Raw genomic sequence first — 16,077 nt, forward strand, 5'->3', positions numbered from 1 at the left:
CCTCAGAATTAGAGGGGGTAAATTCAGAACAGAAATGCGGAGACATTTCTTCAGCCAGAGAGTGGTGGGCCTGTGGAATTCATTGCCGCAGAGTGCAGTGGAGGCTGGGACGCTAAATGTCTTCAAGGCAGAAATTGATAAATTCTTGATGTCACAAGGAATTAAGGGCTACGGGGAGAATGCGGGTAATTGGAGTTGAAATGCCCATCAGTCATGATTGAATGGCGGAGTGGACTCGATGGGCTGGATGGCCTTACTTCCGCTCCTATGTCTTATGGTCTTATTTAAGAGAGCTATCTTTTGGTCAGTCTCTCCATGCTGTCGGCTTGGCAGTTCTCTTCTCAATGTTCCCTGGTCTTATACTCCCAAAGCATTGAATTGTGTATTTGGCTTTTAAGATTGTCAATATACTAAATTCAAACTGGATTGGAGGTTGTTGTTTTTTGGGGGTATAATTTAAACTGATTGGTCTAATTTGAATTTGTCATTATCTCCAGGCAACCAGCTACACTAACTGCTGGACCAAAAGGTTACATTATATCTTGTTCAGAACATTTGGTGCTGTCAGGTAGCTATGTTGCCTTTAACTCTCTTAAAGGTACAGTACACGCAAACCTTTGTAACACTCTAATGGCCAACATATGGCAACTAAATAACTTGATTGGAGGTACAGTGGTGAATCTAGATCTGCCATAGCATTGAATTGTTTCTGTTTGTACACCCCAGTCCAACACCGGCATCTCCGAATCAAAATTAATGAAGACTGCATGGCTTCATTTCTTAACACAATTCCTGGAACCAGGAACAACAGATTATTTCAATGGAAGGTTTTTCAGCTCCTGCAACGAGTTTGATAATTATCTTTGAACTGCTTAAGGGTATTTACTTCTCTGTCAATGTTTGAAATAGTGCAATGGGTACAACCTTGTGTCTTTTGGTTTTTTTTTTGGAAGACCGAGAGGTAAAACAGAAATCCTGGGGTCATCTGACAGCACTAGACACACACAGCAGTTACCCATCTGTGCAGCCACACCAGAATAATATTCAGGCAGAGACTTCTGTAGACAATTCCAACGTTACAAAGGAAGTCATCACTTGTTCTTTACAGATCAACAGAATCTGGGGATTGCATGTATCTTTTATGCTGTTGAGTCTCTAGTGATTGTAACAAGATCAGTAGTGATGAGCCAAAAAGTATTCTTCTGAAGAAATTCGCTCACAACAGTCTTCTTTGAGCATTTCTAGCATCATGCCATTCTTTGGGAAGACAAAGTGTGGGGAAAAATGAGTGCTATTCTGGCTGGCAATCAGTGACTAGTGGTGTGCCTCAGGGATCGTTATTGGGACAGCAATTATTCACAATTTATGTAGATGATTTGGAGTTGGAGACCACGCGTACAGTGTCAAAATTTGCCGATGTCAATAAGATGAGTGGCAGAGCAAAGTGTGCAGAGGACTGTGAAACTTTGCAGAGGAACATAGATACATTGAGTGAGTGAGCAGAAGCCTGGCAGATGGGATACAATGTCAGTAAATGTGAAATCATACATTTTGGTAGCAGTAACAGCAAAATAGATTATTACTTGAGTGGTTAAAATGTTGCAGCATGCTGATTTGCAGAGGGACCTGGCTGTCATTATGCATGAATCACAGAAGGTTGGTCTGCAGGTACAACAAGTAATTAGGAAGGCAAATGGAATTTTGTCCTTCATTACTAAAGGGGTTGAGTTCAAAAGCAGAGAGGTAATGTTGCGGCTGCACAAGGTGTTGGTGAGACCATACCTGGAGTACTGTGTGCGGTTTGGTCTCCTTACTTAGAAAGGATGTACTGACACTGGAGGGGATGCAGAGGAGGTTCACTAGGTTGAATCTGGAGTTGAGGGGGTTGGCTTATGAGGAGAGGCTGAATGATTTGGGATTATATTCATTGGAATTCAGAAGAATAAGGAGGGATCTTATAGAAACACATGAAATTTTGAAGAGAATCAATAAAATAGAAATAGAGAGGATGTTTCCACTGGTAGGTGAGACTAGGACAAGAGGGCATGGCCTCAAGATTAGAGGAAGCAGGTTTAGGACTGAACTGAGTTCTTCACCCAGAGGGTTGTTAATCTATAGAATTGCTTGTCCAGGGAAGTAGTTGATGCTACTTCAGTAATCGCTTTTAAAGCTAACGTAGATACGTTTTTGAAAAATAATGGAATTAAGGGATATGGTGAAAACGCAGGTCATGGAGCTGAGGCCATGAAAAGATTAGCCTTGATCTTATTGAGTGGCGTAGCAGACTTGAAGGACCGGATGGCCTACTCCTGCTCTTAGTTCTTATATTCTCATGTAAGCCCACCTACATGAGCTTGGAACAGTTAAATTGCTTCACAACATCTAAATCAGAACCAGTCAACATAAATATCTGGTTCAATGGTCACCTGGTTCTAATGGAGGTTGATACCAGTAAGGCTGTATCAGTGATTGCAGAACCAGTCTTTAACAAAATTCAATCTGGACTCCCAACCTTAAGTTTGCATAAAGCCTCGGCTGGACTGAGAAACTGTACCAGGGAACCTTTATAGATTAAGGGTACACCTTTGGTTTTGGTCTCTTATGAGAAGCAGCTGGATCAGGTATCACTAATTGTTGGTCACAAATAACGAGCCATTATTTGCCATCAGGGAATTTGAGTATTTCCTAAAGTTGAATTGCGTTCAGCAGATAAAGACAGCTCCGTATATCATCCAATGCCCAATCATCTGGTGGGCAGAGCAGACCAAATGTTGAAGGCACGCTCAGTAAAATACACTACAGCTTCACTTGATACCAAACTGTCCCTGTTCCTATTTGACGATTGGAGCACCCCCCCACCCACCCCTTGCAACTACAGGGATAGCTCCAGCAGAGTTGCTAATGGGGAAAAGACTCAGAACTAGGTTAAATCTGATCTTCACAGACCTGGGGGATGGTGAAACATGAGACCCCTCTAAGCGGGAGAGACAGTTTACTTCATGGAAATGAAATTTGGTGCCGAAACCACGGAAGTAGCCCTGCGTGGATAAGAGACGAGGTTGACGTGAGGTCAGATCCTATGAGTACTAAGCTCAGGTAGGTGAGGCAGTCCTGAACAAGCACGTGGATTGCACAAAAGCTGCAAACTTGCAAGCAGGCAGGAACAAACATACCTGGCCTCTCAGAACAGCCAGAAAGGCTGTCAGAACAGCTGGGTTCTCCCCTTCTGTCTAGTGCAAAAGAAACCTCAGAATCTGAGGTGGACACAGGGGGTGTCATCGCCTCGACGCCTTTACCACCTGAAGAAGAAGATGAATTACTTCTGAGGCGGTCTGAGCACAAGAGGTGGGTTACAGTCCGGGTACACGCCACCCGTATCTGAGGCTGAGCTGCAGGACCCGGACCAGGTGTGAAAATGGCTCAGGAGAGGCTACAAGAGAAAGGACAGGCCTATGCCCCTGGACTTCGAGGGGGAGGAATGTTGTGATTACAATGAAGTCAGCTAGGTGGCCCTAATGGAATATGAGCTCCCCAATTGGCTCTATTAACCTGGTCAAATCAGGGAGCCCTGGTTGACAGATATAAACAGGAGGGTCCCTTTGATGTGAAGAGCACTGCTTGTCACAGGCCACTCGGGTGTTTCCTTTCTTCCTGGTGGTGGAAATTTGAATAAAGATTCGTGCACCTTATGTTTTTCACTGTGTCTCACACCTGCACACACACACACAACATGGGAGCTGGGGAAAAAATAAGCACTACCGCAGTTGGGCGGTAGTGTGGGGGTAAAAACAAAAAAAAACAAAAAAAAAGGAGCATCCGGGTTCTGTTCGCTCTGGGAGCTGGCTCTGAGGAAGCTGGATCAGTGTCAAGTACTCGGCACGTGTAAATAAAGGGTGACTTGTTGACGTGATACCAGGCTCTGTTGAATTATTTGAGAGTCCTTTTATGGATATAAGTAAAATGAATTAATCAGTTAGATGCATTAAGCAAGCTGGCATGCTAAAGCATGTTATTTTATTTCCTTCACCATGGATAATCGTCACCAGTGTCCCAAGGAGTCTTGATTTCACCTGGATAGCTCTATGTGTTCCTTTGCTCAATGACTTCTGGTCACAGGACTGAGTTTTTCTACTCTCACTGTCCTTGCAACTAACAGTGACAGCTGAAGTGAAAATTCCCTCCAGAAGGAGCTGCAACTGAGGCTTACCTTTATTAAATGACCTAATTCCTGTTTTCTGTTCAGGTCTAATTATTGACGCTTTTGGTGAACTAAGAGATCAGCAAGAGCAAGTTAAAGAAGATATGGAGGTAAGAGATTTAACAATATCAGGAATGACAGCCTAAAACTGTGGGGATTTTGCTGGAATTGAGAACAATAGAAATAATTTTCTATTTTTGGACATATAATTTTCTGATAGTGACACCACAAAGAAAGGATAAAGGAGTAGATTTGCATCTTTCCACTGACTGTGAAATTGGTGAAAATTTAAAAAAAAATCAACTGGGACTGTGTCCTTGCATTCTTCACTAACATTGCAGGGAAATTTCACATTCTGAATCTCAGAATGTGGAGCTGACATAAGACTTATTTTCTAAGGTAACACAAGCCTCATCCTCCATTGCACAGGGATGTGCTTTAAATTTTGCATCCATTAAAATCATCAGGCCTTACAAGTCCAATTCAAGCGATGTGCCTTTCACAACAAGTATTTGTAATTGCCTATTAGCTAACCGAAGGTAAACAGAGAAAGATTAATTTCCCTGGTGGCAACTCAATAATATGGGACAAAACGATTTTAGGATTTGTACAGGGAGCACAAAGAGGGGGATGTGAGAGGATTTTTTTTCATGCAAGGTAGAATCAGAATACAAACTGCTTTAACAAAGGGCGTGATGAAAGACCAGAGAATGGGACTATGTCAAAATCTTTTTCAGAGGATTGGCATGACAGCAATGGTCTATGAGCTCCTTTCTCTCTGTGTTGGAAAATTGTATGACTGTACAGCCTAAAACTGCGGGGATTTTGCTGGAATTGAGAACAATAGAAATAATTTTCTATTTTTGGACATATAATTTTCTGATAGTGACACCACAAAGAAAGGATAAAGGAGTAGATTTGCATCTTTCCACTGACTGTGAAATTGTTGTCAATCAAAATTGGCAAAACTGTTAAACATTCATCTCCATTGATTCTTAAATCAAGTGGACAATTTATAAGGCCAGACAAGGATCTGAAAATCTATCTGCTGAGGTTATGTTTTATTTTAGGTTATGCTATTCCCATTATAATTAAAAGATTAGTCAAGCTCATTTAAAGCAAAATATAAACAGTCCCCCTTTTGGTGTATGCTGTGCTGATAAAAAAACTCTGCATGGGAATTACATTCACCAAACCCACTTTCATGGACAAATAATGTAAGATCAATTTAATTTCAGATATGCAAATATCTCAAATTCCCATCATAATTTCCCACAGCTTGGAAAGGAATATGTGACCATTCGGAGGTAAATCTGGATACTTGCGATGTTTAAGCCAAAAGATGGACAGACAAATCACATAGACCCATCTCCTGGATCTCAAGCCCACCCCACCAACTGATTATGGTCGTTAGACAATAGTGATCTAGAGACTTCACATGCCAATCTTCTTTTATTTTACTTTTTTTAAATCTCTTTCAGACCAAGTGCTTCATCTGTGGGATTGGCAATGATTACTTCGACACGGTCCCTCACGGCTTTGAGACTCACACGCTACAGGAACATAACTTGGCAAATTACCTGTAAGTACTTGCATTTCCTGCTACTCAATCACACGAAAGCAGCATGCGTGGATTTTTTAATCAGCTATATGGCCACCAGAAGAGAAAAGAAAACAAACAGCCCTCGTCAGTGCTGTTTTTTTAAATATATGAAATAGGAATGAAATCCGCCAAGGAAAATAACTCTGTCTAATGTTGAGCTTCACACCACATCCTTTTATGGATAGAAGCCATTTGCATTGCTGAGCTTCAGGAACTGCTGCTGAACCTGCAGATGGAGGCAGTAAACTTTGAAAAGACGTTTGTGCAGCTGTAAACTTTCAAATGAAAGTTTGAACTAAGATATGATTAGAAAAATTATATAAACACATAAATATGTGATAAATATTAGACAAGTGATTTAGTTCAGCTCAGTTGAATTGCCATTTTTGGCGTGCAAGTATGAGGCTTCTTGGTACATGAAGCTTCTGGGTGATTTATAATACAAAGATAGATTGTGTGCAGTGTTGGAGTGGTCATTTTTATAGTGTTAATACTACCCTATGATTTGACATCCACACTTGAGACATTGAGTGGACGTAAGTGATTAGGCTTAGGGTCACATCAGATGTTATAATTTAAAATTTCTGAATCCTGACAGTAACTCACCTCCCACCCAACCACCTCTGGCTTTAACAGCAGCAGAACAAGAGACTGGGAAGCATACATAATCCCAGGAGACGGGTTTACAATTTAAAGATATTACTGAAGTTGGCTGCCTCTGAATTAACCTGCTTTGTGGGTTTTACAATGTGCAGCGTGGTTTCTCAGGTCTTGGGAAGCTCCGCAGTTGCAAAGACATGGTTCAGGGAGAAGGGGAGCGTTTTTAAAGCACTGCATATGGGGCCAAGAGGAATTGAGTGCTTCATCCCATCTTGTTTCTCATTCTGATGAAGGGTCACCATGGAACTGAAATATTAACTCTGTTTCTCTCCATAGTCGCTGCCTGACTTCTTGAGTATTTCCAATATCTTCTGTTTTTATTTCAGATCTCCAGTATCTTGTTAAAAATCACACAATATCAGGTTATAGTCCAACAAGTTTAATTGGAAGCACTAGCTTTTTGAGCGCTGCTCCTTCATCAGGTTGTTGATGAACCACTGATGAAGGAGCAGCGCTCCGAAAGTTAGTGCTTCCAATTAAACCTGTTGGACTATAACCTGATATTGTGTGATTTTTAACTTTGTACACCCCAATCCAACACCGGCATCTCCAAATGATGTCTAGTATTTTCAGTATTGTGCGTTTGTATTTCTGAAAGACCACTGTCTGAGCATTGCTAGAATCTCTTGTTATTTCATCCTGGCAGCACAATATTCAGATAAATAGCAAGAAACCATAATAAAGGAATTGCCAACGCTGAATCCATATTATTGAATTGATCGATTAATTTTGCAAGTTCCCTGGTTTCTGTGTCTCATAAATAAATAGAATAATAAAGTCATTTCACTAATTTTCATGAGAGAAGTTTTCCCCAAGAAAAGAATAAAACAAATTAAACCAACAGAATTTAAAATCAGTCAGATTCTCTCTGACTAGAAAATTCCTCAATGCCCATTCTTCTGTCTATAAGGCATCTTTTATTACAAATTTACAACAGCATTTGACAGTAATGTTGCAGTATTCTGGATATAGTAATATACAGAGGGGAAGAGAGAGCTGTTCTGATTATAGTTCTTGAAAAGGTTTAGAAATTTAAATGCACAAAGTACAACTGGATAGAAAGAGAGATGGCATTGAGAGAAAATGTGGGAAAACCATGAGGTAAAAACAAGTAGAAGGCAAACAGAAAGGTGGAGAGCAGAATAAAGAAAAGGGCAGGGAAAAGGAGCCAAACAGGGAGAATATTCCAGGAAAAGAGAGATACCTTTTTTTCTTCTTTTGGCCTTAGCTATAAAGTGAACTAATTATTCAAAAAAGAATGGAAAGACAAAAGATTCCTGGCAAAGTGCTGTAAGAGCTTGATCAATTTAAAGCCAGTTATATAGTTCCTTTAGCAAGCCAGGCTTTTTCTCAGATTACTCAAATGGGTTTGACACTAGTTGGGAAGCTCATTGGTATTTAAATAGAAAACAGGATGTATACAAATTAGATAATGCAGGATCTTCCAGCTTAATATGAAGATTTTTTTTGAACTAGCCTTAATCTTGCTAGTATTTCTTCCATTACACTGTTCTGTCCAACCATTTCATCTGAACCCATCCTGAGTTCCTTTACCCTTTCTCCCCTTTGTTACTCCCACCACTTCCAGACCTTTCTTTCCTTTGCTCCCAATGACTTCCTCCCATGTTGTATTGCTTGAGAATTCTCACACCAAGTGCCTCCAACTTTCCCAGGGTTTCTACTGCCCCAACATCCCTTTCTAAGACATGCCAGATCCCAACTTCACTGTCCAGCACCACTGTCATCATGTGGAACCCCATCCATTGCTCCACATCCTAATGTATCCACATCACTCTGGGCAGACAATGGTACTCTCTTGCCATTTCAGCCCAAAACTAGTACCAACCTCCAAAAATGTTCCTGGGAAGCACCATTCTTGAGGGAGATGGTGGCATGGTGTAATGTCACTGGACTAGTAATCTATAACCCTAAGCTGGGACATGGGTTCAACTCCCACCATGACAGAAAATTTACAATATAAAGCTAACCTAATGATGACTATGGAACCCACAGAAAGCTGTTAAAACATTGTGAAGAAGGAATTAGATGTGGTTCTTAAGGTCAATGGGTTTGGGGAGAAAATGGTAACAGGGTACACCATGTTTCTATCGAATGGCAGAACAGGGCCAAATGGCCCCTGTGTTTTTGTGAACCAACATCTGCTTCACCAATGCACTTCACTGTCCTCTAGACATTTGGGATGGCCTAGCCAGTTATGCCATATACCATGAAAATTATTTTATATAAGGGGATTTGAGAACCACAGATTTATAACAACATTATCAAAACCATATAAAACATACAAGGTACTAGTAGTGACCTATGTTTTCAGTTCTGAATGAAGCCTGGATAATGGAATACTAAATTACTACTTGTCATTCGTGCTATTGTAACACAGTGGAATAGTCTTGGGCAGCAACAATAACTAGTGAAGCAACATTTTTAATTAGTACTGTAAAGATTCCATGGAGACAATGAACACAGTATGAACTGCACTTTACCACATTATTTGAGATCATTTAAATCTGCTAATGAAGTAGAAGCTTGGGATTTACATCCATTAACAGCTTATCAAGCAAACTGTAACTAGATTGGTTTACTCACTTCCCTTGTATTACGGTCTTTGCTGTGTCTGGTGAAAACAGGCAAGCACTTTCTTAAATTATTTTAACAACCATCACTTAATAAGACCATGAGATGTAGGAGTAGAAGTAGGCCATTCAGCCCATCAAGTCTGCTTCGTCCTTCACTAAGATGACCTGATAATTCTAAACTCCACTTTCCTGCCTTTTCTCCATAACCCTTGATTCCCTTACTGATCAAAAATATGTCTTCCTCAGCCTTTACAGCTATCTACAGCAAAGAATTTATACCCTTCAGTATATTTTGAGGGGAATAAATTGTACATTCACTTATACATTTTTTATGCAATGTGTTAATTTGGGAGAAGGGAATTTTTAGCTGCACTATCTTGACAATTCATGGAATTGGTAGCACGGCAGGTAATACATTACGAGTCAGTCTGAATCTTTGTTGCACACTGTGTTACTGCAGAGTCTCAGTTTATTGAACGTGATATGGTGGAATTCAAGCATTTTGGGTTGCTGGTGTCATTAAGCATGCAGCAGGAAGTGTCTCATTTAATTCAGTGTACTGTCTGATTCGACTCCCCATTAATGGGGTAAATGTAGGGGAGTGGGTATGGGTGGGTTGCTCTTCGAAGGGTCGGTGTGGACTTGTTGGGCCGAAGGGCCTGTTTCCACACTGTAAGTACTCCAAGTCTAAAATCCAAATCTATTGCTCATTTTCTTCCTTCAAATTTGTTGAAAACTGCCACATTCTTGATTCAAACAGACCCCCACAACACAAGGGTGAGTAACGGAGAAAACCATTATGCAAACGTACAAGATAGAAATTCTAGGAGGAATTCAATAACAGCATACTGTGTGTTATCACGATCAGTGCATCGGTTTTCAAAGCCCATCTCATAAGGAGAGGCTCCATTTAATAACATAGAATTTGTACAGGAATCAGTTTCATATCAATGCATACAATGTTTGTTTAGATGTTACAAACATATGTCTTTATTCCTACAGGTTTTTCTTGATGTATCTAATTAACAAAGATGAAACAGAGCACACTGGGCAGGTAAGGCCGCCTCACTTTCTAATAGAGTGAAAATGGTTGGACTAATGCTATAACACTTCAAGATGTTAGCATGTTTGCTAGCATTAATTAGGAGACAAAATAAAACTGCAGATGCTGGAATCCAAAGTAGACAGGCAGGAGGCTGGAAGAACACAGCAAGCCAGGCAGCTTCAGGAGGTAGAGACATTGACGTTTGGGGTGTAACCGAAACGTCAACTTCTCCACTTCCTAATGCTGCCTGGCTTGCTGGGTTCTTCCAGCCTCCTGCCTGTCAGCATTAATTAGGAGTAAAGGTTGTCTACTCAGGGCACACACAGATGGCCATCATTTCTTTTTCACATACTACCTAACTTTCCTGTTACAATTCATCCTTCCATTTACAACTACCAAGTTTTGCCAAGTCCTTCAGCAAGTGGCCAGCTATGAAACTTCATGATTCTTTGTCATCATTAGAGTGGGCCGAAGAGATGTTTTACAAAGATCCACGCCAGCATTTTACCAATTGCACAAGCAATTGCATTTCAGCCATATCAGATTGCCCCCCCAATATGATTTTAAGATCATAATATATCGGAGCAGAATTAGGCCTTTCAGCCCATCGAGTCTTCTCCACCTTTCAATCATGGCTGAAATGTCCTTCAGCCCATTCCCCTACCTTCTCCCTGTAAACCTTGATCCCCTTAATAATCCAGAGGCTTTAGTAATGAGACTGGATGGGGAGATGCTGCCTGTTCCAAGGAGCTGGAAAAGTGCCATAATGAAAGGTCCAATTAGAAGTCATTTTTGGCAGTGCTATTGGTCCTGAAGAAGGGCTTATGCCCGAAGCGTCAATTCTCCTGTTCCTTGGATGCTGCCTGACCTGCTGCGCTTTTCCAGCAACACATTTTCAGTGCTATTGGTAGGACCAGCCACCCTCACCAGTGGCATTGTGAGGCTTGTAGCTAAATAAAGGGGCAGCCTTTTTCCTGCTGCCTGAAAGAATAGCCAGACTTGATGGTGCAACTGTGGGTCTCCCACTGTGGGATCTCCCTTCCAGTCCTCAGCTCTGTAATCTTCAAAAATATGTTCCCACTTCTCTTGTCCAGCTCTTGATAGGACAGGTCAGGCTTCAGTGCTGTGGGTTCTCTGATTGGGCCAGTAACCTCAGGTGCTTGACAGGGTCTGCAGGGAATCTTTTGGGAAGCTGACTGTGGTAGAATTGCCAAGCTCTTCCTGCTGCTGTCAGTAAGGGTTTGCGTCCTGCTTTTGCATCACCACATCAGGGTCCCAACATCTGCAGTCCCATTTAGGCCACACTGTTCATTGCTTGGCTGGGTCGGGAAGAAACATATAAAACAATTTGCATATGAATTACTCATCCTTTTGTGCATTAAAAGACTGATACACAGAGAAAGCGGCTTTTAAAGCACTTACCCTCGTTCTTTGAGCAGTTCTCCATCTGTCTACTCCATGGTTCTGTTGTTCTCTGTGTGAATTGGAATTTCTTACTCATTCTCTTTGTAAGCACTTCCCTTTTGACAAAAAAAAAATCATCTGTTGTTGGTTAGGCCAACATTTATTACTCAGCAGGCAGATAGGAATCAAGTGAATCTGGAGTCACAAATAGGTGAGGTCAGGACAGCAGTTCCCTTCCCTAAAGGACATTAGTGAACCCAATGGATTTTTAATGTTAATTAATCACCGTTAGGCTAGCTCTTTATTCCACATTTTTATTGAATTCAAATTTCACCATCTGCCATGGTGGGATTCAAATTCATGACCCCAGGACCCTGACCTGGTGTTCTGGATTACTAGATCTAGTGTAATTATCATTGTACCTCCACCTTTCCTAGTTAGTTGAGGCTTATCATATTGCTCACTGTTTGTTGAGTGTCATAGAGTCAGAGAGATGTACAGTCTAACTCATCCATGCCAACCAGAATTAATCGAGTCCCATTTGCCAGCATTTGATCTGTATCCCTCTAAGCCTTTCCTATTCATATACCCATCCAGGTGCCTTTTAAATGTTGCAATTGTACCAGCCTCCACCACTTCTTCTGGCAGCTCATTCCAAACACTCACCACCATCTGCATGAAAAAGTTGCCCCTTAGGTTCCATTTAAATCTTTTCCCTCTCACCTTAAACCTATGCCCTCTAGTTTTGGATTACCCCACCCCTGGAAAAAGACCTTGGCTATTCATCCTATCCACGCCCCTCATGATTTTATAAACTTTTATAAGGTCACCCCTCAGCCTCCAACACTCCAGGGAAAATAGCCCCACCTTGTTCAGCCTCTCCCTATAGTTCAAACCCTCCAACCCTGGCAATTTGCTTGTAAAGTTTTTCTGAACCCTTGCAAAGTATCTGCCATGCGCTGGCCCATATAACACCATATTGTTTATCTGACAGGAGTCCTATGTATGGAAAATGTATCAGGAACGTTGCTGGGAATTCTTTCCTGCCGGAGATTGCTTCCGTAAGCAATATGAGGACCAGCTCAACTGAACAAGGACTTAGCTGATTCACAGATGTCGAAATACCTACAGCTTTCTTCTTTGAATGCTTTCAAACTCTTTTTCTGTATATAACCTGATCAGTGTGCACTTGGACCACCGAAGCTATAGCCCACTGAGTCCGCTCTGTCAGCGCATCTGCTTTCAAATTGATGTAGAGAAAACAAAAATTGATTTCAAACTGTGTGCAGAGACGTTTTAAGACATTACCTTCATCTTGTGAGCACATACATGAAAGATGATAAATTGCTCTCATCTTATACATTTATGTATTTCTTCATCTGGAATGGTATATACATTTTGATGTGCAGAGCAATCTGTTTATGGACACTGGGCTGTGATGAGGAAATAGTGCCTTACTATATGTGGGTTGAGCTATGCAAGGAGTTGTGTGCATGACCGTGTCACACTGTAAATCAAACTTTTGATGTACATGCTTCTGTCTGACTGCCGTGCGTCTCAGGAGAAGTGTAGGACATTCACATGAACCTAAGATGTTAGTTTCTGGTTATTTAGCTCTTCCTTATTTTGGTAATGCTCTTATGCAATACAGTAACGATCTGAATCTTTGCTTAAAAAGATTCTTTCAGAAGAAAATAAAGATATTTCATTGCATGTTTATTATGCAAGCAAAACAGAACAATTAAAAAAGCAAGCTGATCAATGTAACAACTATTTTTTAGGTTTAAGGTTATTGATAAATCTGTAGTTACCAAGTGTTGTGTACTTGATTGTAGATTCAGAACCAGTTTCATCAGCCAAGAATGCAGTGTTTAAACTTGGTTGTTGCCTCCCATTTTTTCTGCCACTTGTATTAAATATAGTGATTGAGGAATAACTGCCCACTCATTTCTGATTGAAGCTGAAGCAATATTCATTCAGGGATTTCATCGACCACCATTGTAAAGTAACTGTGTAGAATACTTCATTTGAGTTGTTTTAAATTGTAATGCAAATCTTTCGAAATAAAACATTCAGAATAAAAGCACGTATCTTTCTTTTTTTAAGGTGAAGCTTTTGTAAACCGAAGCAACTGATCATGCATAAATATTGCCAAACCCAGTACATCTGAATTCACACATGAGTTTTGGGACCCTTATTTAAAAGGAGAAAGTGAGGTCTGCAGATGCTGGAGATCAGAGCTGAAAATGTGTTGCTGGTAAAGCGCAGCAGGTCAGGCAGCATCCAAGGAACAGGAGAATCGATGCCTCGGGCACAAGCCTTCCTGATGGAGGGCTTGTGCCCGAGGCATCGCTTCTCCTGTTCCTTGGATGCTGCCTGATCTGCTGTGCTTTACCAGCAACACATTTTCAACTCTTATTTAAAACCCTGATTAATGAGTGTTTTGCTTTGTGTTTTATCTGTGATATTGCAATCGAGCTGTGTGGAAGAGCATTTTCTGAAATCACATAATGCAACCACCACTAAATATTTTTCTTCCACACAATTACTCTGCTCTGATGACCGAACTCTGAACTCTGGAGGAAGTTTGTGTCATATGTTTCCCTGTTCAAAATTACAGCATGACTTTGGGGCCCAGTGGTAATAGCCCTACACCTGTGGCCAGAAGTTCTAAGTTCACATCCTACCTACTCCAGAGATACGTCATAACATCATTTGACCAGAGTAATTAAAAATATCTACAGCATGATTTCGCCCATGCAAGCATTGTTCAATAGAAGCAGCCATCTTGCCTGTTTGTATACCAAGTCCTTTGACTCACCATAATTTAGGTAAGCTCCACCCACTTAAAAGGTCTTTGATTGCAGACTTCCAGATCAAAAATATCATTCTCAATAGAATTAACAATGTCTAAAATAATTATGTAAATGCCTGATGTCATTTAATGGGATCAAGAGCAAAGCTGCATTCCTGCTTGGAGACAGATTGTCTGTACCAATTAATTCCAACAAAGTTTAAATCAATGCTGTGTTCCCTAGGGCATCTCATTAAAAGAATGAGAGTTATAACTAGCAATAGATTCTAACAAGAGCTGTAAATTCTTGCGTTATGTTCTGTGTTAACTTCACAATTGTATGTCTTAATGGATTACAACAATTTTATAGACATCAGAAAACTGTATTTGTTAAGGGAATGAATTTACTTTGAACCTTGTATTTGCCTTAGCTTCTTCACCATTATTAACTAAGTCCACTAGCTGTCATGTCAATGGAAGAGATCATCAGTGTGAATCTCGAGAGATTTAGGAGCTTAATTATATGTGACCGCAATGGCTCTGTTGTGAAGGTGTAGAATACATTATGCTAGATTTGGCTCAGTGGCAAGCTTAATGACCTTTAGATTTTAAAACACACAGAAAATGTACAAGATGTTACCCTCACAACATTATTTTTCCAGCATTCCGAAGACATATGGGATTTTACTTGTGCAGGTGAATGTGTTATGGACCAGACCAGACCCCCTCCAAATATTTTAAGAAGGTAGAACAGACCTTTTCTTAAGTTCAAAGCAGATGTGAAGTGCCATGTGTCAGATGCAATGCACTGGTTAAACTACTTGATGTTAAGCAGAACACAGTTTATTTAAACACTATAGTTGAACTGCAATAAAAGGAAGAAGACTTAGAATAACAACTCAATTGGATAACAACAGAATAATAGATACAGTAACTATTACTAATTAACTGTTCCAATATAATAACATTCTGGTCCATTCCTTTGGCAACAAGGCAAATTCAGCAAAGATCCGCGCAAGCAGTTCTCTAATCCAGGACTAATAAAACATCAAGAGAAAATTCAGAGAGATATTTACTGTAGCTTCCAACTCTGTTGAGACTCCAGTGGATGTGGTCTATCTAGACTTTCAAAAGGCCTTTGATAAGGTGCCACACAGGAGGCTGCTGAGCAAGGTGAGGGCCTATGGTGTTCGAGGTGAGCTGCTGGGATGGATTGAGGATTGGCTGTCTAACAGAAGGCAGAGAGTTGCGATAAAAGGTTCTTTTTCAGAATGGCAGCCGGTGACGAGCGGTGTCCCGCAGGGTTCGGTGCTGGGGCCACAGCTGTTCACATTATATATTAATGAATTGGATGAGGGAACCGGGGGCATTCTAGCGAAGTTTGCCGATGATACAAAGTTAGGTGGACAGGCAGGTAGTACTGAGGAAGTGGGGAGGCTACAGAAGGATCTAGACAGGTTGGGAGAGTGGGCCAGGAAATGGCTGATGGAATTTAACGTGAGCAAGTGCGAGGTCTTGCACTTTGGCAAAAAGAATAAAAGCATAGACTACTTTCTAAATGGTGAGAAAATTAATAAAGCCAAAGCACAAAGGGATCTGGGAATGCTAGTCGAGGATTCTCTAAAGGTAAACATGCAGGTTGAGTCCATGATTAAGAAAGCGAATGCAATGTTGTCTCTTATCTCAAGAGGGTTGGAATATAAAAGCAGAGATGTACCACTAAGACATTATAAAGCTCTGGTTAGGCCCCATTTGGAGTACTATGTCCAGTTTTGGTCC

General features: G+C 40.8%; 1 protein-coding gene across 1 annotated transcript in view; it reads left to right on the forward strand.

Annotated features, from left to right (window-relative positions):
- ryr2a (ryanodine receptor 2a (cardiac)) overlaps positions 1-13,572 on the forward strand; it is a 749,067-nt gene extending 735,495 nt beyond the window's left edge. Inside the window, exons 100-103 of the mRNA XM_043695572.1 lie at positions 4,244-4,308; positions 5,680-5,780; positions 10,058-10,109; positions 12,499-13,572. Coding sequence (XP_043551507.1) covers positions 4,244-4,308; positions 5,680-5,780; positions 10,058-10,109; positions 12,499-12,594 — 314 coding nt within the window. The 3' untranslated portion in view covers positions 12,595-13,572. The remainder of the gene's footprint in view (positions 1-4,243; positions 4,309-5,679; positions 5,781-10,057; positions 10,110-12,498) is intronic.
- Positions 13,573-16,077: the final 2,505 nt, after the last annotated feature.

Source organism: Chiloscyllium plagiosum, chromosome 9 (assembly GCF_004010195.1).
Source record: "Chiloscyllium plagiosum isolate BGI_BamShark_2017 chromosome 9, ASM401019v2, whole genome shotgun sequence".
Classification (NCBI taxonomy): Eukaryota; Metazoa; Chordata; class Chondrichthyes; order Orectolobiformes; family Hemiscylliidae; genus Chiloscyllium; species Chiloscyllium plagiosum.